This window comes from Mandrillus leucophaeus, unplaced genomic scaffold (assembly GCF_000951045.1).
Source record: "Mandrillus leucophaeus isolate KB7577 unplaced genomic scaffold, Mleu.le_1.0 Scaffold137, whole genome shotgun sequence".
Classification (NCBI taxonomy): domain Eukaryota; kingdom Metazoa; phylum Chordata; class Mammalia; order Primates; family Cercopithecidae; genus Mandrillus; species Mandrillus leucophaeus.
Window position 1 is genome coordinate 133,168 of NW_012101332.1, and position 23,603 is coordinate 156,770.

Here is a 23,603-nt window from a genome sequence, read left to right on the forward strand (position 1 = left end):
TCTACTAAAAATACAATAGCCAGGTGTGGTGGCGCACACCTGTAATTCCAGCTACTTGGGAGGCTGAGGCCAGAGAACTGCTTGAACCCGGGGGGGTGGAGATTGCGGTGAGCCGAGATTGCACCACTGCACTCCAGCCTGGGCAACATGAGTGAACCTCCGTTTTTTTGTTTGAAACAAATAAAAAAAGATAATGTATTATTAGAAGACAACAGATAACACTGCATATAGAAAAGGTAAGTATTTCTTGGGAACATTTGTTTTTCTATGAACAGCTTTGTACACAGTAACTCAGTTTTGAGGTCTTGAGTTCTGAGAATACTGTGCACCAGATGGTTGGAATCACAGAACTGTAGGCATTGATTGCTGCTCCAATATATTATTCTCACTCACCTTCACTCACTGAATACCATTAACCTCTTCTGACCGTCATTAATTTCTGACCATCAGTCCTCACTCAACAACATTCTAATTAATAAGTTCAAATTATTTAAAGCTGTTTTTATCTGTCATTTGTGTCCATTATATACTAATATATTACATTTATTGTCACTATAGTATCTGTTCCTTAAAGCATAGAAAGCAAGCATAATTCATACGTTAATAGTTTTCAAAATCACTGCATGCACAAACATATCTGGTAATTAACTGTTAACTGGCTTTTGAGTGTTTTACATTATTCAGAAATCCCTGATAGAAGTCATTTAGGTGGTTTAAGTTGAATTCAAATTGAAATTGGTTAGGATTTTTTAATGAACTGAAAACATGCTATTTTTCCTATTTAAAATAATAGGGCCAAATAAAAATAATACAAATAAAAAATAAAATAATGGCTCACATTTGTAATCCCAACACTTCACGAGGCTGAGGTAGGTAGACTGCTTGAGCCTAGGAGTTTAAGACCAGATGAGGCAACATAGTGAGACCCCATCTCTAAAAAAAATTTTTTTTAACCAAGCCAGGCATGGTGATAAATAGCTATAGTGACAGCTACTTGGCAGGTTGAGGTTGGAGGATTGCTTGAGTCTAGGAAGTCAAGGCTGCACTGAGCTGTGATTGTGCCACTGTACTCCAGCCTGAACAAGAAACAGCAAGACTCTGTCTCAAAAAAAAAAAAAAAAAAAGCCAAAAAGCTAAAAAAATGGAACGTAGGCTCTGAGATCTGGGTCTCTAAAAGTTTACCATTCAGTATATCAGAAATGGGTTAGATTCAAATGAGGAAAAACTGTAGTCGGTAAATTTTGTTTATATTTCCATTTAAGGCAAATACAGAAAAACAACAGCCCTAAAGCAATTTCTGCAAGTTTCTTTTTGGCATTATCTGATGCTGCAAAACTGATGTGCTCTGAAGTCCTTCATATCTTTACTACACTCAAAAGGTTTTGTTCTAAAATAAAGTATCTGTTGTTCTAAAAGGGATACATGATAAGAGAATGGTTGCATCCTTTTATTGTAATCATAAACTATTCCCACCATTTGAGTTCTCTAACAGTATGTAATGATGATAATGGCAATCATTTAAAAAATAAATATCAGATACTATCCAAAGGGAATTATATGTATTTAATTATAATTTAGTCATTGTAATACAATTACAGTATTTTACAAATAGAAAAAAACACACAAATATATCTGATTTCAGTTAGGATATGGTGAAATGGAGATGATGCTTAATAAAGGATATAATTCGGCATTATATTCTAGGGTTTATAGAGATGTTAATTATTTATAAGGGGTTTCTGAAATTATTCTGCATCCATGTTAATACAGACCTTCTAAGAATGAGTAGATTCTGAGCAGAAGCAAAAGGATGTCCCACATTCAGTACAGATATGAAATAGATGATGAAGATTTTCTTATATTTAATCACATTCAAGGCTTTCTCAATTATGAAGCCTTATATGTTGAGTAAGTTGTGAAGGACGTCTAAACTCTTTACCACACTGGACACATGTGTAGGGTTTCTCACCAGTATGGATCCTTTGATGCAGAGTAAGTTCTGAGCCACGACTAAAGCCCTTCCCACATTCCTTACATTCATAGGGTTTCTCTCCAGTATGAGTTCTCAGATGTTCAGTAAGGTGTGAGCCACGAATAAAAGCCTTCCCACATTGTTTACATTCATAAGGTTTTTCACCTCTATGAATTCTCTGATGTTCACTGAGTTGTGAGCCATATATAAAGGCCTTGTCACATTCCTTACATTTGTAGGGCTTTTCACCTGTATGAATTCTTTGATGATATGTAAGTTGTGTAGCACGAACAAAAGTCTTCCCACATTCCTTACATTCATAATGTTTCTCACCATGAATTTTCTCATGTTGAGTAAGATAGGCAACACGAATAAAGGCCTTTCCACATTCCTTACATTCAAAGGGTTTCTCACCTGTATGAATTCTCTGATGTTCACTAAGTTGTTTGCCACAAATAAAGGCCTTTCCACATTCCTTACATTTGTAGGGCTTCTCTCCGGTATGAATTCTTTGATGCTGAGTAAGATTCGAATTAGAAATAAAGGCTTTCCCACATTCTTTGCATTTATAGGGTCTCTCACCTGAATGAACTCTCAGGTGGTAAGTAAGTTGTGAGCCACGAAAAAAGGCCTTCCCACATTCTTTACATTCATAGGGTTTCTCACCTGTATGAATTCTCTGATGTTCATTCAGTTGGGAGGCACATAAAAAGGCTTTCCCACATTCTTTACATATGTAAGGCTTTTCACCAGTATGAACTCTCTGATGATATGTAAGGTGTGAACCAAGAATAAAGGCCTTTCCACATTCCTTACACTCATAAGGTTTCTCCCCACTATGAATTCTCTGATGGTAAGTAAGTTGAGAGCCAAGAATAAAGGCCTTCCCACAATCCTTACATTCATAGGGTTTCTCACCACTATGAATTCTCTGATGAAGAGTGTATTGTGAACAATAACTAAAGGCTTTTCCACATTTCTTACATTCATATGGTTTCTCTCCTGTATGAACTCTCTGATGTTCAGTGAGCTGTGAACCACGAATAAAAGCTTTCCCACATGCGTTACACTGATAAGGTTTTTCATTAGTATGAATTTTCTGATGTTGAATGAGATCAGAACTACGACTAAAGGCCTTTCCACATTCCATACACTCATAAGGTTTCTCACCAGTCTGAATTCTCTGATGTTGCATATAGTTTGGCTTTTTGCTAAAGGTGTTCCTATGTTTCTTAACTTCAAAGCATTTTTCTATATTATGATTTTTCTCATGTTGAATAAGGCATGACAGGTAGCTGAAACCTTGTCTACATTCCTTACATTTGTACAATTTTTCCTTGGTAGGAATTATCCGATGAAAAGTAGAAGAGGTTGAATGGCTTTCAGTGGCCCTTTCTTCACAGGTAATTTTGACACACATGTAAAGCCCTTCCTGACTTGCTTCTTGACCCTCTAAGTTGCCTTTGCACTCCATATTGTCTCCAAGACCATTGTACTGAAGGTGATGGTTGATAAGTTTCCCCATATTCTCCCACTGGAGTGATTCCATTTCATAAATTTCCTTTTCTGGAGATAACTCTTTGGTCGCACGACTGGATTCCAAGTCTGTAGAATAACAAGAAAACAAATTCCTGCTTTTGTTTACAAGGAGAAATAAAAATTCTATGGTAAAAATGATAGATGAAAATAATTCTCATAAGAATAGAATGGCTTAAACAGTACAGAAATATTTTGTGCCATTTTTCTTTAAAGGCACAAGGAGAGAATAAAGAAAAAGGAGAGCTTATAGGAAAGAAGATAATTAGAAAAATAGGTTAAGTCAGTGGTTCTCAAACTTTGGAATGGCTTAGAAACACCCAGGAGGCTTATAAAATAATAATAAAAACACCCTCTTGAAAACAGATGTCTAGCTGGACATACAATCTGTCAACAAATCCTATCAGCTCTCCTGTCAAAATTAAGAATCTGACCACCTCCACTACCACCACCCTAGGCCAAGTCACCCATCTCTCATTGTCATAACCTCTTAGCTGGTTTCTCTGCTTTCATCCTTGCTTCTATGATCTATTCTTCATACAGTAGCCAGAGGAATTCTTTCAAAATGTGGTTTATATCATGATTCCCCTGCTAAAAATCTTCCCCATTAATAATGTGCCATCTCAGGATAAAATCCAAAGTCCTTAATATGGCTCACAAGACCCTACATGAACTTGCCCATGGCCACCATTCTTATGTCATCTCCCCCCTTGGCCACTTTTCTGATATCATCACCTACCACTCTGCTCTGGTCATAATGGCCTCCTTGGTGTTAAAAAGTGTCAAGCATATGCTTCTCCGTTTACAGTTTTGTTTTTAGAATGCCCTTCCTCTAGATACACGCATGGCTTGCTCCCTCATTTCAGTTTTCTGCTCAGCTGTCACATTATCAAAATACCCAACACACAATTTTACCTATATTGCATTTTTCACTAATGGATGTACCATTTCTAAAGTTTGACTACTGTCTCTCTGTCCCATGCTTAATCAAAGCAGGGACTTCATTTCATATACTGCTTTATCTCTAGTGCCTAACATCATTACTTACACATTTGTTGGCATTCAATATTTGTCAATAATTTTTAAAATGTAAATGTTCCCTTTATTCATAAATCTCCTTAGATGCTTCTCATACAACACAAAGTTTGAGAATAGAGCTAATAATCTTTCAGTGGTTTACCCTTGTACTTGGAACAAAATCCAAATTACTATTCATGGCCTACAAGCCCCTTTTATGATCCAATTCTTTCTTAAATTTCTCCAACTTCTTCAAAATTACCTTTTAAGCCTCATTTTGAGCCACTGCTATCTTCAGGAAGAGTGTTCTAATCTTATTGGCCTGATTTAAGCTCCAAGAACATGTCAAATTCTTTCCCATTTTAGATTTTCCATATGCTGTTCCATCTGCCAAGAATGCTGTCAAAGTGGCCACCTCCTTTGTGTGTGAAATGTCCTAGCTTAAATGTCAGCTGCTGAGAAAGACTGTCCTGGATTACTTTAGTTAGGTCCATGCCATGTATTTTCTATACCTGTAATTTATTCCTAATTCTTGTTTGAATTTTTGCAATTCTAAAATTTCATTTATTTATCTGATCTTTCCACTCCTCAAGCTCTACATGTGTAGAGGGAAAATGAATGTTTTATTATATAGCTAGTCCCCAGAACACAGTATACATACAATGTTTTATTTCTTTAATATAGTTTTTCACATCTTTCTTTCCATGTCTTACTTAAGGCCAAATGTTCTTATATTTCCCAAAGAAGTACCTCAAAATGTCCTGTAAATAGTGAAAAGTTTACACAATAAAGGTGTTATATCATTCTGAACAAAGAAGTTGGGAAACAAGTGTACTTTTCAAATGCAGAGAAACCTATCTGATGTAACTGGATCAGCAGGCACAGGGTCTCTGACCACTGTGTATATAGGTTGTAGAATAACAGAGACTGGTAATGGGAAGAAAAATAAATACACATCAGTAAGTTCAAATTTAAACAGTCTTTTAGAAATAAGCCTCTGAAACTTGAGAAAACACACTTTTGCTGAAAAGCAAAAAGAAACTGTAGAAACAAAAGCAACTACCCCCCGCCCACCTGCCATATGCACAGCACAGCTCAGTTTAACACCAATTCATGTCAGCAACATATCATGGAAAAAGACCCTGCTTTTATTTTGTTTCTTTCATAGAAGAACAATATGGTTTATAAAACACTTTGAAATAAATCAATGGGCTTATGGTGATTAAGCGAACACTATAAGGAATCAAATAAATTCAGCTGGGACCCAAAACAGCTACCTATGTGCTGGTGCCCTAATAAAAATGGGAAGAAATATAAATCTAATATGATTCTGGGGTAGGAGGCACTATGAGAACACAGGAAGGTGCTACACAGAAATCTAGAGGAATAAAGAAAAAGTTAAGATTAAAATACGAAAGTCTCAGAACCGTACCCAGAATGAGGAGTACATATAAAAATGTATTCAATTAACATTTAGCAGCTCTTTTTATTGTCAGTAATGAAAAACTATATGGTGAAAAAAGGGAAAACTGCAAAAGGGGTGATGAGTGAAGACAACAAAATGGAGTCTGAAAAGGAGTCCTCATTTTAGGAGGTTTCTTTTATTCTAGCCCCTATCAAGTCCTACTGAATGTATCTCCTAAGTAGCTGTTGAATCTGTTACCTTATCACCAACACTACTGCTGACACTCAGGAAGCCCAAAGCATTTTTTTTTTTTTTCGAGACAGAGTCTCGCTCTATCATTCAGGCTGGAGTGCAGTGGCGCCATCTCAGCTCACTGCAACCTCCGCCTCCAGATTCAAGCAATTCTGCCTCAGCCTCCTGAGTAGCTGGGATTACAGGTGTGCACCACCATGCCTGGCTCATTTTTGTATTTTTAGTAGAGATGGGCCTTCACTATATTGGCCAGGCTGGTCTCAAATTCCTAGTCTCAAGTGATCCACCTGCCTCGGCCTCCCAAAGTGCTGGGATTACAGGTATGAGCCACTGCGCCTGGCCCCAAAGCATCCTGAACCACAACAAAAACCTACTCAGTAATGTTACAAGATCCTTTGTTCTAATCTCCATCTGGCAGACAGAATGGAATAGTAAATATGAAAATCACATTATGTCACCATCTTAAGATTCTTCAACAGCCTGCAAAAATTTGGGGGATAAAATCTGAACTCTTCTGCAGTATTTTTCAAATTTCTTTTGACTGCAACCTCATAGCAAGAAACACGTATTATGACTGAGTACACACACAAACATAAAACAAGGATGTCATAAAATTCTCTTTGCTATATGTATTATATATTCATATTTTGTTATTTTATCTCCTGTTTTATTAAAAACAACAAGTGCTGCTTATAACCTTCTAGGTCGTATTCACAACCTCTAGCAGGTTCTGCCTGGCCTGGCTCCAGTCAGCCTCTCCAACTCCCTTGTGGCACCTCTGCCTCACTAGACTCCAGCTGCGAAGGCCTTCTCTCAATACCTCATATACACCAAGCTCCATCCTCCTATGGTCTTCAGTACACTGTCACTTCTGCTAGGAATGCTCTTCCCTCTTCTCTCCACCCTCAGTCTCCTTACCTGCTTTTCATTCTTTCAGGGCTCACCTGAAACTTCATGTACCATTGCACTTCCTGAGAAGCTTCCCCAATCCCAGACTCCTAGCAATGCTGTTCCAGTAATCTCTCCTCTGTTAAGACAGCCACTCCACCCACTGCAGTTTACAAGCAAAGCCTCCACAGCTCTGGGTGCTGGTAAGACCTCCACATCCTGCTATTAAGGCTGGCTTCTCCATGGAGATCTCAATTTCCATAAGCTCTCAGTGTCATAGCCCTACTATCCTTAACTTATAAAAGGAATAACCATCCACCTTCCCCTAAAAGACCACTAGAGGCCAATCCTGTAATGCCTGGTATCTCTGACTTATCTCAATACTCTCAAAAGCCTTGGCTTCCTGGGTCCTTGGTCATCCATGTCCTACTTCACTTATCCCATCCATGTCCTACTTCACTCCAAACTATGCCTTTTGGAATTCATCGTGTACTTTCTACAAAATCCTCTACAACTTCTGCCCCCACTCTGATTATTTTCTTCACCTTCTTGATCCTATTGAAACTTTGAGCATGCTACTTGGCCAGAAACAATGTTTTCCTTCATGTCTTTCCCTCCGCCTTGCTTCACCTAACCTCTCCCAAGATAGACATAATTATAGCAAGTCAACACCAACTCACCAAGGAATCAGATATACAAAAAAAAATTCAATGTTAATTTTTCAACAAATATTCCTAATCATGACATTTACCGTCATAGAACTAATTGTATTCTATAGTCTCCTTGAAGCAACTCTAATTCAAACTCTAATTGTTATTACCCAATGAGAAAGCCAAACAGAATGATTAAACACAGGACTTTCATTTCCTGTTTTATACACTGATTGGCTCTTTACCCCTACTTATAGAATTAATCTATATCTAAAACACCATGGATTCATTAAATATTTTAACAACCTGCTATTGAATTCAAATACTACCAAACTCCTGAATAGTCTCGTATAAATAGAAGGCATTATAGCATTCATAGTAAAAAAAGAAAAAACCAAAAAAACCCACCCCTTTATATCCTCCATCTTTGATTACCAAAAGCATATGTAGAAGCCCCGAATGCTGCACCCACAGTTCCTGTAGCCACATTACTAAAATTAATAGGCTGTGGCCTAATACAAATTACCCTAATTTAAAATCTAAAAGTATATAGCCTATCCATTTCTAATATCACTATGAGGAATAATTATAACAAATTCTATTTGTTCATACTAAACAGACTTAAAATCATTGAGTATTCATCTGTAGCTCATACAGCATTACTAATTATAGCATTTCTCATCCAAATGCCATGAAGTTTTATAGGAGCCACAGCCCTAATAACTGCCCATGACCACACAACATCAAAATGATTTTGCCTTACAAATTCAAACTATGATTCTGGCACGGTGGCTCATGCCTGTAATCCCAGCACTTTGGGAGACTGAGGTGGGCGGATCACCTCAGGTCAGGGGTTTGAGACCTGAGCCTGGCCAACATGGTGAAACTCCGTCTCTGCTAAAAATGCAAAAATTAGCTGGGGATGGTGGCAGGTGCCTGTAATCCCAGCTACTTGGGAGGCTGAGGCAAAAGAATTGCTTGAACTCAGAAAGTGGAGGTTGCAGAGAGCTGAGATCACACCACTGCACTCCAGCCTGGGTAAGCGAGACTTCATCTCAAAACAAACAAACAAACAAAAACCAAATTCAAACCATGAACAAATCCATAGCCAAACCAGACACAAGGTTCCCCAACTTATGATACTTAGACTTACGATTTTTCAAATTTACCATGGTAAGAAAGCAATACACATTCATTATGCTTCTTGACTTACCAACGGGGTTACACAGAATGACTTATAATATTTTTGACATTATCCAGAAGTAACCCCAACGTATGTTGAGAAGCATCTGTACTATTAGCTCGCAGACTACAGACATTATTTCCTTTAACAGAAACATGATAAGTACGGGCTAGCCTAACTGACCTAGCCTTTTGCAACAACTTTTTGGCTCCTAAGGCCAACAGATTACTTCTAACCTTTAAAAGTTCAGAAAGCCACATGGTTCTATATGGAGGCCTGAGTTAGCAGTTGACAGCCTTACTAGCAACTATTAACCTGAATGGAGAATTATTTGGAATTATATCAGTATTTTTATGATCTAATTTGCCATTATCCAAATAGGACTAATGTACTAATTATGGCCATATAGTCCCTCTATCAATCACATTACAATGAGAAAAATTCACATATCACATTAATAACATCAAACCATTATTCACATGAGAAAATACTCTCATATTTATACATCTTCTACCTCTATTACTCCTGTCACTTAACTCCAAAATTATTCCAGGACCCATATATTGTAAATAAAGTTTAAATAAAACATTCAGTTGTGAATCTTATATAGAAACTTAAAACTCTTTACAGTAGTTCCAAAGGTTTTACTTTGTGTGGTTTCAGATACTCATAGTTAACTGAGGTCCAAAATATTAAATGGAAAATACCAGAAATAAACAATTCATAAGTTTTAAACTGTGCCATTCTGAATAGCATGATGAAATCTCACACCATCCTACTCCATCTTGCTCAAGACATGAATCATCCCTTTGATGAGCATATTGTCTAATTTTGCCATTATCCAAAAAGGATCTGCCTATTAGTCACCACCCAGTAGCTATCTCCTTTATCAGATTCAAAAAACACATTATATGTATGGCTCAGTACTAGCTCTGGTTTCAGGCATCCACTGGGGGAGCCTTGGAATGTATACCCTGCAGATAAGGGGGAACTGATGATTTGCTAAGAAAGTATGCAAGAACTGCTAACTCATGCCTCCATATATAACAATGTGGCTTTCTGAACTTTTAAAAGTTAGAATTAATCTATTGACCTTAGGAGCCAAAAATTGGTGCAACTTTGAATAAAATAAATTTCTTCTCTTCTTCTATCATAATTTTACTTACCAACTTATTTTTACCAATTACTATAACTATTAAAAAAAAATACTCATTTGCCACCAGCCTATTTCCAACCCCAATATTTATTCATTCAGGGCAAGAAATAATTATTTCAAACTGACATTGAATGACTATTCAAACTTTAAAACTGACATTCAGCTTCAAGTTAGACTAATATTTGTACCAGTAACTTCTTTCATCACATGATTGATTACAGAATCTTCAATGTGATATATACTTTCAGATCAAAATATTAATCAATTATTTAAGTCCATATTTATATTCCTCACAACCATACTAATAGTAGCTAATGCCACCAACCTCTTCCAACTCTTTTTTTTTCTTCCAACTCTTTATTGGATGAAAAACAATAGAAATCATATCATTTTTACTTACTAGATGATGATATGGCCTAACAGACACAAATAGAGCAGCCTCCAGGCAATTTTATATACAAGTATTGGAGATACTGGATTCCTATTATCAGCATCATGATTGTTACACTCAAACACATAAGAATTCCAAAAAATGTCCATACTCAACCCCAAGCCTGACACTCTCTCATTAATTAGGCTTCTCCTGGCAGCAGCAACTGGTAAATCTGCCCAATTTGGTTTTCACCCATAACTACCATCAGTGACAGAGGGCTCGACACCAGTTTTAGCCTTACTTCATTCAAGCACAATAGTTGTAACAAGAATTTTCTTATTAATACACTTTACTAATAGAAAAGAAAACACAGTGGGGTGCAGTGGTTCACAAATGTAATGCTAGGACTTTGGGAGGCTGAGTCAGGAGGATTGCTTGGGCCCAGGAGTTCAAGACCAGCCTGGGCAACACAGTAGACACAGACCTTGTGTCTACAGAAATAAATAAAATAAAATAAAATAAAATAAAATAAAATCAGCCATGCATGGTGGTGCACACCTGTGGTCCCAGCAACTCAGGATGCTAAGGTAGGAGGATCACTTGAGCCCAAAAGCGTGAGGCTGCAGTGAGCCGTGATTTTGCCACTGCACTCCAGTCTGGGCAACAGAATGAGATCCTGTTTCAAAAAAAGAAAAAGAAAAAAGAAAATAACAAAACTGCTTAGGTGGTATTACCACTTCATTCACAGCAATCTGTGCCGTAACACAAAATAAGACTTAAAAAAATCATTTGCCTTTTCTACCTCAAACCTAGGTCTCCTAATTGTCACTAGTGGCATTAATCAACCACATTTAGCATTTCTTCACATCTGTACGCATGTATTTCTGAAACATACTTTTTCTATGCTCTGGATCCATTATTCATACCCTGAATGATGAAAAATATTCTAGAAAACTAGGGGGCCTATTTAAAACTATACTCTTTACCATGTCCTTACTCATTTTCAGAAGCCTACACTTAATAGGTATGCCCTTCCTTAAAAGCTTCTGCTCCAAAGATTTAATTATTAAAACAGCAAACACAGTATGCCAACACCTGAGCCCTTTAAATCATGCTTATTGTCATCTCCCTAAGAGCTGTCTATAGTACTCAAATTATTTTCTTTACAATCCTGGGACAACTCTGCTTTTCAACTTTAAGTCAAATCAACAAAAATAATCCCCCTCCTAGCTAGTTCAATTAAATGTCTTGCAATCAGTATTATTTTCACTAATTTATTTATTTATTTATTTATTTTGAGACAGAGTCTCACTCTGTCACCCCGACTGGGGTGCAGTGGCGCTATCTCAGCTCACTGCCAACTCCACCTCCCACGTTCACGCCATTCTCCTGCCTCAGCCTCCCGAGTAGCTGGGACTATAGGCGCCTGCCACCATGCCCGGCTAATTTTTTGTAATTTTTTTAGTACAGACAGGGTTTCACCATGTTAGCCAGTATGGTCTCGATCTCCTGAACTCGTGATCCACCTGCCTTGGCCTCCCAAAGTGCTGGGATTACAGGAGTGAGCCACCGTGCCCGGCCCACTGAATTTTTTTTATCTCCAAAAATATTATTCCCGTAACTATTCCTCAGATGACTATGCCATTCTACCTAAAACTCTTAGCTCATGCTTTAACTACCTTAAGTTTCATTATAACATTAGAACTCAACTAATAACATAAAATCTTAAATTTGAATCCTCATACATATACAAATTTTCCAACCTTCTAGGTTCCTTCCCAACAGTTGTTCATGGTTTATCACCATACCTAAACCTTTCAACAAACCAAAACATAGCACCAGTTTTACTAGATTTGACTAGAAAAAGTCACTCTAAAAATCATTTCTCACTTCCAAATGATAGTTTCAATAACCATCTCCTAATTATTTTCTTCTCCTTCCTTATCTCACTTTTATTGGCTACACTCCTAGCTATCTAATTTCCCAGAGTAATCTCAGGAACAATAAAGATACCAACAAATAAAGATCAACTGACCACAACCATGAATCAGCCTTCATAACTATATAATGCTGTTATACCTATAGAAATTTCCTGAAGAAGTCCAAACTCTTCACCCTCAAAAATTACCCAATCCTTTAAATTTTCAAATCAAAAATCACCTCCACTTCATCATAACCCATTATTCACATAATTATAAATTACTCTGTTAACAAACCTAACAATACAACACCTCAAATAACAAAACTAGAAACTCAAGTCTCAGGGTTCTAAAGCTGAAATTCCACTTAAACTGTAACCTGACTCTTCTACTTGAGAAAAATTACTGTTAAATGCTATGTCAGTACTGAGAAAATAAACATAAAACCTAACTATGGATGCATTATGTGCTTTTCCTAATAATGTACTAGTACTATTATGCTTGATTGTACATTGTATATGCATGTGGCTCACACAAAGACACAAAGAAATGGGCTATATTTTCTAATTAAAGAACATTCCACCCACAACAAACTTTATGAAATTTGAGGCGAAAGGAAAATTTCATAGTAAATTAAGACCAGAGAGCTTAATTGAATAGGGCCATGAAGCACGCACACACCCATCCATCACCCTCCTCAAATATTTCAATATATCCAAATTTATAATTAATATAAATTTATATATGAGGAGGTGAGTCATAACAAAGTAAACATACTATATGCTTTAATAAACCAAAGTGTTTATTAAACTCAGCCTACATCTGGAAGATTTCATATTGATTTGACCACTTTGAACCAGACCTACCCCCAAATCAACAGAAGCTAACAATTATATTTATTTAGACCAAAACATTTACTCACAACATAAGGTATAGGAGAAAGGAATTTCTTCAGGTGCTACAGAAAAAGTACCATATTGCAAAGATGAAAGAATAATTTTAAGGACAAAAAAAGCAAAACTAATCCTTTACACCTTTTATGTAACGAATGAACAACAATTTTACAAAGAGAACTTTAGCTAAAAAACCCAAAACTAGACAAGCTACCCACAGACTGACTCATATGTAGCAAAATAGCGAGAAGATCCATGAGTAGAGATGAAAAACCTGGTGATAGCTGGCTATTCAGAACAGAATTTCAGTTCAACTTTAAATTTACTCAAATTTTAACCTTGAGGTAAATTTAAATGTAACTCTAGAGGGGGCACTCAAGATGGCTGACTAGAAGCAGCTAGTATGCACCACTCTCAGGGAGAGGAAACAAAGTCGCAAGTAAATACTGTCTCTTTAAGTGGATCATCTAAGACACGGATCCCCAACCCCGGGCCACAGACCCGTATTGTTTGGCAGCCGGTGAGGAACCGAGCTGCACGGCAGGAGGTGAGCAGTGGGTGAGCATCACCACCTGAGCTCAGATCAGCGGTCAGATCAGCGGCAGCTGGAGATTCTCACAGGAGCTTGAACCCTGTAGTAAACTGTGCATAGGACGGATCTAGGTTGCGGGCTCCTTATGAGAATCTAATGCCTGATGATTTGAGGTGGAACAGTTTCATCCCAAAACCAGTCTGCCCTTCCCCTCTCGCCCTGCGTCCCCCGGCCGGAAATACTGTGTTCCATGAAACTGGTCCCTGGTGCCAAAAAGGCTGGGGTAGCGCTGGTCTAAACGACCATGTCAGGATTTACCACAGACGCCAGGGGACTCCCAGAGAACAGAGAGGAGAGAAGCCAGGCAGCCACCTTCCTGGGACTGGCATGGAGTGGGTGAAGCTCCCTAACATGGTTAAACGGTGAGAGAGTGAGTGTCCCTGGGGGAACCACACTTCCTACATGGCCCTTTGCAATCCTGGGCACAGGAGGACCTGCCAACTCCCACCCCTGGGCCACTAGACCAACACAGAAAGCCACCTAGAGTTTTTGCAGAGGCACTGCTCAAGCCCATGTGGAGCACCACAAGCCCCGGATCCCTGGGCAGCTCGGTGCCAGCTGCCATAACCCCAGCGGAAGCTGCAGTCACAGTGCTGAGGGGCGGTCAGACTGCCCAGTCCCTCTTCGCCAGGCAAGGCAAGGCTCGGCTCCACCCTGCTCCCGCCTGAGCTCTGCAGCATAGCGACCCTCTCCACAAGAACTCTGCAGGCAGGCTCTGCATTTCCCCAGGAACCTCCCAGATAGCAGACCATGCAACCCCTGCCCTACCTTCTCTGAGGCGGCTAAGGCTCACCAGCTCAGTCTTCCAGCGCAGCAACCGCACCTCTGCAGCAACGGCACCTCCGCCTTAACTCTGCGGTGGCCTGCGGTTCTGTGTTCCTCTGGGGCAAAACTCCCAGAGGTAACAGATAACACCTCGCACCTCTGCATGCCCTCAACAGTGAAGTTCGGCCTGGTTTGGAAGGGAGGGAAATGCAAGCGCGCCACATGCCCCGCAGCCACCAGTCTCTATTGCAGGAGTCCTGCCCTCTTCAGTGAAAGGCCCACAGCACAGCCGCCCTGCCCCCACCTGGACATTTCACCTGCAGCCCAGAGCCCTTCTGAAAATCCAAACCCCACATACCTTGATATTCCCTTGGGCTCCCACCACCTAAGCGTTCTGTAGGACCCTGCATGAGAGTTTGACCAGTGACCTGGAAACCAACCTGTCCCGCCTACCTGCATCAAAGCCAGCACCTGAACTCTGGGCTAGCACGACTGCAGTCCAGCCCCTTCAGGTCTCACAGGCTGTCCAGTGGGCCAGCTAGGGGCTTGGTAACTGGGGAACTACTTGCCCCATTCCAACTCTGCTGGCATCTGACCGTTTCCCCCAGGGCCTGAGGTCAGACCAACCCAACCAGCTGACACCAGCACAACACCCAATCACACAGGCCCTGTGGAGGAGGCCCCTTCTACAGGAAGCAGCAGTGCTGTGACACCGGAAAACAGGTGAGCCTTAACCAATGGGGAAAGGATTCCCTATTCAATAAATGGTGCTGGGATAACTGGCTAGCCATGTGCAGAAGAACGAAACTGGACCCCTACCTTTCACCATATAAAATAACTCAAGATGGCCTGATCTAGTACATGCAGAAGCCTCTGCAGATCTTACCATTTTCTCATTACATTTTGCAGGTGTTTCATCAATTTTAAGAGCTACTGATTTTAATTTTATTACAATTATAAATATAAAGCCACCAGCCATATCTAATACCAGATACCACTATTAATTGCAGCTGTGCTTTTATTACTCTCTCTCCCAGTACTAGCAACCAGCATCACCATACTGCTGACAGACCATAACCTTAATACACTTTTTTTGATCTAGCTGGAGGAGGAGATCTACTTTTAGACCAACATTTATTCTGATTTTTTTGTCTATCCAAAAGTGTACATTCTTATTTTACCAGGTTTTGGAATAATCTCACATATTGTTACCTATTATTCTGGAAAAAAAAGAACCATTTGATTATATAGAAATAATATGACCCATAATATCGATTTAGCTCATAAGCTTTATCGTATGAGACTACAATATATTTACAGCAGGAATAGACATTGATACCTGAATGTATTTTACACTAGCTACTATAATTATTGCTATTCCAACAGAAGTTAAAGTATTTAACTGACTAGCAACCCCACAGGGAGGTAATATTAAATGATCTCCAGCTATATTATGAGATTTAGGCTTTATTTTTCTGCTGACAGTTGGAGGCCTAACAGGAACTGTTCGAACTCATCAGCAGACATCAATCCTTATGATACATAGTATGCTGTAGCACATTTCTAACATGTTCTATCGATAGGTGCAGTCTTCACCATTACAGGATTTATTCACTGATTCCCATATTTTCAGGTTATACACTCAACCTCAGCCAAAATCCATTTTGTATTTGTAGGTGTTAGCCTGACTTTCTTTCCACAACATTTGATTTATCAGACATGCCACGACAATACTCTAACTATATTGATGGATATACAACATGAAATATCATCTGCTATGGTTTGGATGTGGTTTGTACCCACCAAATCTCATCTTGAAATTCAGTTCCCAGTATGGCATCCTGGGAGATGGGGTTTAGTGGGAGGTGCTTGGGTCATGGGGGCTGGTCCCCAGAGAACAGATTAATGCCCTCCCTCAAGGATGACTGAGCTCTCGCTCTACTAGTTCTCAGGAGAGCTGTTTAAAAAAAAAAAAAAAAGCCTGTCACCTTTCCCCTCTCTCACCATGTGATCTCTGCACACACTGGCTCCCCTTCACCTTCCATCATGAATGGAAGCGGCCTGAGGTCCTCACCAGAAGCCAAACAGACAAGAGGTGCCATGCTTCTTGTACAACCTGCAGAACCACGAGCCAAATAAACCTCTGGTCTTTATAAATTACCCAGCCTAGGGTATCCTTGATAGTAACACAATATGAACTAAGACGCCTATTACACTTGAATTAGTTTTACCATAACACTTTGAAAAGTGATCAGCATTTATGTTTAAATACCAAAACTAAAAACATCCACATAACTTTTTTCAGTAATTCTAGTGCTGTTTACTTCAATTAAAATTTTTGAAATATGCCTATTCTTAAAATCCATCACCAAAGAACACTGAAGGCTTAAAACATGAGACCCCCTTGGGAAAAAGGCAAGCTATAATTTATTTACATCTTTCACTATTCCTACAACATTAGGACCATTTATTTATATTCTAAACATTTCATTCCCAAACATCATGTTTTCTACCCCCAATTGCCAAATCCATAATAGTCTCTTTTCAACAATGATTAGCACAACTTGTACTAACATAATAATATATAATGTCAAAGGATGTTATTACCAATAACACCTCTTAAAGCACAATTTCAAGCAACCGTCCTTTTTGACCACCACCACTTAAGTTACCAGATCATTTACCTTTATACCACCCCTCCAGCTTTCTTCCTTTCTTTCATTTCCTTCCTTTCTTTCCTTCCTTCCTTTCTCTCTCTCTCTCTTTCTTTCTTTCTCCTTCTCTCCTTTCCTTTCCCTTTCCCTTTTCCTTTCCTTTCTTTTTTTTTTTTTTGACGTGGTCTTGCTGTTGCCCAGGCTGAAATGCAGTGGCGTGATCATGGTTCACTGCAACCTCGACCTTGGGGCTCAAATGATCCTCCCACCTCAGTCTCCAAAGTAGCTAGGACCACAGGCATATGCCAAAATACCCTGTTAATTTTTATTTTAAGTAGAGATGGAGTTTTGCTGTGTTGCTCAGGCTGGTCCCGAACTCCTGGGCTCAAGCAATTCACCCACCTTAGCCTCCCAAAGTGCTGGGATTACAGGCTTGAGCCATCATGCCCAGCTTACCACCATTTTAAAGATTCTCCTTTGAAAACAAAACAAAACAAAAACAAAACAAAAAGATCTCCTGATTCTGTGGTTCACCCTGCAGTGGACAGGAGCTGCAGTGGACAGGAGAGTGGTAACACTTCTCAAGAGGTATGCACGCTTCCTGTCTATACCTTTTGCTTTTCTTTCTCTCCTACCACCATAATTAACATTTTGCCATATTTCCTTCCTAAATTTGTTCCATGGATTTTTATGTAGTTGAAATAATACTGCATATACAAACTGTAATCACATTTCTTTCCCCTAATTATTACAGTGTTCTTAAAACCTTCTAAAATATTTGTAAACTCTATTTGTAACTTTGAGGGCTCCTCAAATGGGCCTTCAACAGTGCCTGGTGAGTTAATTCACTGTCCCACTCTAGTTTTTATTGTTGACTTACTTCTTTCTCACTCTCTTTTAAATACTCTCCAATGAGGTTTTTGTTCCTCTCATTTCCAAACCCACCTTGTCAGGGTCACCAACACCCTTCATCTTGCCAAATCCAATAGCCAGTTTTCAGCCTTCCTCTTACTTGAACTCTTAGCGTTCTCTCTCTGAGTTAACTGCTTCGTCCTTTTGTCAGTTGGCTTCCAATACACTGCATTCCTTCTTCCTAGGTCACAGGTTACTCAGGTTAGTCCTCAATTTCCTTTGCTAGATTGTTCCTGACTGAATGTTGGAACACCCTATGGTTCAGTCCTTGAACTGTACCTTGCCTTCCATCTAAACCAATTTGCTCCATAACCTCATTCAGTTCCTCGGTACAGAGATTAATCCTGTATTTATCTCTTCAGTCCTGACTATCCCCTCCACCCACAGGCTTCCAAATGCTTATCTAACTTCACCACACGGATATCTAACGAGCATATCAAATACATAACTCTTGACTTCCTTCTCCAGCCTTCCAAACCCTGAGGCCTCTATTGCCAATCTTCAAAATAACTCCATTATGAAGGTATTAAATCTACTTTCAAAATATTACCTGTTTTCATCACCTCCACATATTAAACCCAATTCCAAGTCACTGTTATCTCTAGTGTGAACTTCTGAAGTAGTCCTCTCATTAGTCTTCCTGCTTTCTTTCTTTTTTTTTTTTTTTTGAGACGGAGTCTCGCTCTGTCGCCCAGGCTGGAGTGCAGTGGCCGGATCTCAGCTCACTGCAAGCTCCGCCTCCTGGTTTACGCCATTCTCCTGCCTCAGCCTCCCGAGTAGCTGGGACTACAGGCGCCCACCACCTCACCTGGCTAGTTTTTTGTATTTTTTAGTAGAGACGGGGTTTCACTGTGTTAGCCAGGATAGTCTCGATCTCTTGACCTTGTGATCCACCCGTCTCGGCCTCCCAAAGTGCTGGGATTACAGGCTTGAGCCACCGCGCCCGGCCCCTGCTTTCATTCTTATCCTCACTGTCCACATAGCACTCAAGAGTGACCTTTAAACAAAGATCCTTTACTTATCTGCAAAAAAATCAGCCAGGGGCTCCTGATCACACTTAGAATAAAATCTCACCGCTTGCAACAACCAACAAGGTCCTGCATGATTTGACCTCTGCCTATTTCTCTGACCTCACCTCGAATTTCCACTTTCAGTAGCCACACTGGCCTTCTTGCTGATTCTCAAACAAGTGAAGCTCCGTGTCTCTCAGGATCTTCTCTTCCCTCTGCCTGAACACACATTTCCCTGATTTATAGCCAACTTTATTCAGGTCTCAATTCAAATGTTACCTCCCCAGAGCTATCATTCCTGGTCCTCCTAACCTATGAACATAGCAAAGTCTCAGCAGGTATGTGCTGGCTAGAGATACTTATCCAAGTTTAACTATAAAAGAGCAACTGGGAAAAAACATAATTGGAAAAATAGATAAAAGCATTGTGGCCAAGAGACTAGACCAAAGGTAGCTCCCTTATTAAAACAAAAATGGAATGTAAAACAGAAGAGTGGCAAATGGGAGTTGGGAGGGAGGTTCCACTGGGAACTCACAGACATAACCTTCCTGCTCTCCCTACGTCTCAAGCCTTCTTTCCACAGGCCTTTGAAGAGAGCTTCATGCAGACACGTCAAAGTGCTGCCACCTACAGATCAGCTGTACTATTAGCAATAGCTGACACTGACCAGCCCTTATTCACCTGAGCTCTGTCTTCTTGTCATGGTTCTCATCAGCATCCAGGGCTCCTTTCCTTGCTCTAGTAAGGAACATACATTTGGCTTAGGGACTGCACATCCAGCTTAAAAGAAAGGAAATGGTACATGGTCATGCTAGGGGATTCCCAGATTCAAATCTAGTCCATTGGCCATCAAAGAAGGGAGACACTGACAGGAAGAGACAGAGAAAAATGTGACAGTCTAAAGGATAAGAGATAAAAGGTACACAGTGGAGCTGTCCATTTCTCCTTCTACTCAAACGTAAGCCTTTCCTCAGGGAATGGAGATCAGAAATTCACAATGAATGAGGCAGAAATTATGGGGAACAAATTCTGAATATTATGTAGGATGATCTTACCCAGTGAGATCAGGTTGCTGTAGTTCTCCAACATCACATCCCTGTACAAGTCCCTCTGAGCAGGGTCCAGGCACTCCCATTCCTCCTGAGAGAAGTCAATGGCCACATCCCTGAAAGTCACCAACAACTGAAACAAAAAATCCATTACTTGTGAAAATACAGCAATGATTCTGAAGTGAAATGAGAAGAAAATGGAGGAGGTAATTGAAGGAAGCAAGTAACACTTTTGTGTTACTTTTTTGTGTTGTTTTCAACAGGAAATTGGTTGCCTAAACCATAGTATTAACATGATTCTCTATCATTCCTATTGCCACAGATAAAACTTCCTGTGTACAATAGAACAATTCCATTATCCAAAAAGGTCTGAGAATTTAAAACGCCAAATGTCCAGATGTGTGCAGTTTCTTGATTAAATAAAATACTGCATGCATTTATTTCACAGCAGATTTTAACTGCACAGCAGATTAAGCTTTCAAATCCTCAATAACTAATATACTCTCAATCAATACAAGTTCTTGCTCTCCCTTCTGCCTTTAAAGACTTTTAAAAAGATGAATTTTTTCCAATGTTTAACAAATCCCTAGGTTAGAAAATAAAATTTGAATATAACCTAAGAATTTTTTGAAGACTCAGATTCATCAAGTTATTATGTCACAGAATAGAATGGACATATGATATTTCCATTTTATGTACAAAATGATCTGCTTATTTGGGAGTATTTGAATTAGACAAATTCTCTAATGTCTTTGAGCTCTTAGAATCTATAATTCTTGAGAGTATGCATCTGGCATGTTTTATTTGCTCCTATTTTCCCTGTTCCTAGGCTACAGCAAGGTACTGGATGCCAGTCCAGGCACACAGAGACATCACTCTGAACTGGTACATTCCGGGAAATCGCAAGGTGAACTTGACTATGATCATCCTCTCTCATTGGTTCCTGGGCAAGAGGGTTGTGGAAGGCAGAATAAAGGCCCCCCAAACATGTCCACAACCTAATCCCTGAAACAGTAACAGTACTGACTCAATGTTAAAGAAAAGCTTGCGGCCGGGCGCGGTGGCTCAAGCCTGTAATCCCAGCACTTTGGGAGGCCGAGACAGGCGGATCACAAGGTCAGGAGATCGAGACCATCCTGGCTAACATGGTGAAACCCCGTCTCTACTAAAAATACAAAAAACTAGCCGGGCGAGGTGGCGGGCGCCTGTAGTCCCAGCTACTCGGGAGGCTGAGGCAGGAGAATGGCGTGAACCCGGGAGGCGGAGCTTGCAGTGAGCTGAGATCCGGCCACTGCACTCCGGCCTGGGCGACAGAGCGAGACTCCATCTCAAAAAAAAAAAAAAAAAAAAAAAAGCTTGCTTGCTTAAATATAATTATTACTTTGCTTGACTTTGTAGATTATTCAGTAAGAACAGTCTCAGGAAAACAGGACCTTCAACAGAGATAAGAGAATTAAAATACGCAGACTAACAACTCTGGGAATGGGCTGACCGGCCTGATAAGAATAGGCTGACGGCACCTACAGAAGGCCACAAAACACTGATCAAGAAAGTAATGACCTGAGACTGCACATTTCACAAGAATGTTTTGATCATCATTTTTCCTAATTTCCCTTAAAATCCCCTGATATGGAGACAGAACTCAGTGGTCTTTGAACACTAGTTCACTGCCTCCCCTGAGTTGCTGGCTTCCTGAATAAAGCTAACCTTCCTTTCACCAATGCTCATCTCTTGAGCTTTCAAGTGGCAAGTAGTCTGGACCTGAATTTGGTTACAAAACCTATGTATACCTTACCTTACATGGCAAAGGGGACTTTAGAAGTGCAATTAAATTAAGGATCTTGAGAGGGGGTTATCCTGGATTATCTGGTTGGGCCCAATGTATTTATAAGTGATAGAGGGAGGCAGGTGAGTAAAAGAAGGAAATGTGATGATGAAAGCAAAGGTCGAAATGTGATTGCTGGCTTTGAAAACAGATGGAAGCCACACCCCAGGGACCGTGGATCGCCTTTAGAACCAGAAAAAGACAAGGAAACAGATTCTCCAGTCTTCTAGAACCTCCAGAAGGAACATGGCTCTGCTAATACTATGATATTAGCCCTTTCAGACTGATTTCAGACTTCTGACCAGCAGAAGTATAAATCATAATTATACTGATTTAAGCCACTAAGTATAGTGGTTATTAGTAACAGCAGCAACAGGAAACTATATCAGGAACAAGAGCCCTTCCTTCACAGGACCCTGTTCCCATTCAATCCTCAAAGTTTCACGGAAAATCCTGCCACACACTGAGACTAGGAACATCCAACAAAAAAATGCTGTCACTTTCAAGTGGAAAACGCAAGTTTATAGAGAAGACCAAACTTTGTCATGTGTCACATTCAAACACTCATCTCTACCTCACCAAACCGTGGTACTAACGTGTACCATTCTTAAAAGGAGGTATTTCTTTTCCCTCAGAGCTCTGGGAAGAAGACTATGCCTGTAGACAATGCAGAATTATCTGCTGAATGAACATCTAAAAACTGTTTGGAGAGGGGAAAAGCACTGAGAAGAATTGGGCTCTTTGCTACTATTACTCACTAGAATGGGAGACTTTGGCAGCAGTTCCCTTAAGGGACCAAACAAGGCAGGAAATTCTGGGATAAATAAATCTGGTGTTCACATTACACAACAAAATGATTGTACTTCAAGAAGGAAAGAAACAGCAACTCACGTGGGGCATGGTTTTTTAGAATTGTCAGAACTGATCGATTTTCTGGGTTCCTTTCCTGGAGGTGTGCAAAGTCCAGAGAAGCCAGTGCTGGAGAAGGAAAAAAAGCCACAAGATTGAGTTGGCTCACAGCCCACAAAATAAAACTACTTAGAACTACCTTTACTTCTCCTCTTTTGGGAATTTGGAAAAAATCTCAGTCCTTCCACAAACCCAGTGGAAGCCAGCTACTGCAGAAGGGGTTCAGGCCAGACCTTTCCTTAATGTTCATGTTGAACAGGACCCTAGGTGCTGTTACTTTCCCATGGCATCTTCACCTCCACAGTAGAACAGGGGCATGCCCAGGGAGCCCCCCACCATCCCCCTGGACCCAAAGTGAGGTGCTTTGCTCCCAATCTTAGGAAGGCGCTTCAGAGACCAAAATGTGGCCTCCTTTCAGACATCATGAACATCAGCTAGACTCACAGACATTTTGACAGACACATCAGAGTCAACAGATCCAAAACAGTCTCATCCCACTCCCCTGAAGCTAGTTCTTTTTTGCCTGTTTACTCTTCCCTATAAAAGAAAATTCCTTTATGCCTGACCTTTGCTATGCTTGCAGATCTTACGGTTGTAGTGTTCTTCCAATTACAACACCTCTTCCCTTACTGCAATGTTTCTA

General features: G+C 40.0%; 1 protein-coding gene and 1 long non-coding RNA gene across 3 annotated transcripts in view; one reads left to right on the forward strand and one right to left on the reverse strand.

Annotated features, from left to right (window-relative positions):
• LOC105534566 overlaps window positions 1-22,209 on the forward strand; it is a 32,598-nt gene extending 10,389 nt beyond the window's left edge. Inside the window, exons 3-4 of the long non-coding RNA XR_001005301.1 lie at window positions 3,317-3,375; window positions 21,625-22,209. This is a non-coding gene — a long non-coding RNA (uncharacterized LOC105534566). The remainder of the gene's footprint in view (window positions 1-3,316; window positions 3,376-21,624) is intronic.
• On the reverse strand, window positions 1,541-23,032 carry ZNF571 (zinc finger protein 571). 2 transcript variants are annotated; one of them, XM_011973289.1, is made up of 3 exons: window positions 22,943-23,032; window positions 20,233-20,359; window positions 1,541-3,577 (listed from the first exon to the last, which is right to left on the reverse strand). In XM_011973289.1, the coding sequence occupies exons 1-3, from the start codon at window positions 22,949-22,951 to the stop codon at window positions 1,884-1,886; spliced, it is 1,830 nt and encodes a 609-aa protein (XP_011828679.1). In that variant the 5' UTR covers window positions 22,952-23,032; the 3' UTR covers window positions 1,541-1,883. The 2 variants fall into 2 exon arrangements, with proteins under 2 accessions (XP_011828679.1, XP_011828678.1); XM_011973288.1 differs by lacking the exon at window positions 22,943-23,032 and having other exon boundaries at window positions 20,233-20,411.
• Between the last annotated feature and the right edge of the window lie 571 nt (window positions 23,033-23,603).

What these genes read in the sequence shown, in the direction of transcription:
- ZNF571 (XM_011973288.1), bottom strand. Translation starts at nt 20,377, where the DNA reads ATGGATTTTTTGTTTCAGTTGTTGGTGACTTTCAGGGATGTGGCCATT. An exon ending in CAGCAACCTGATCTCACTGG is followed by an intron (nt 3,578 to 20,232) that starts GTAAGATCATCC and finishes GTTATTCTACAG; the next exon opens with ACTTGGAATCCAGTCGTGCG.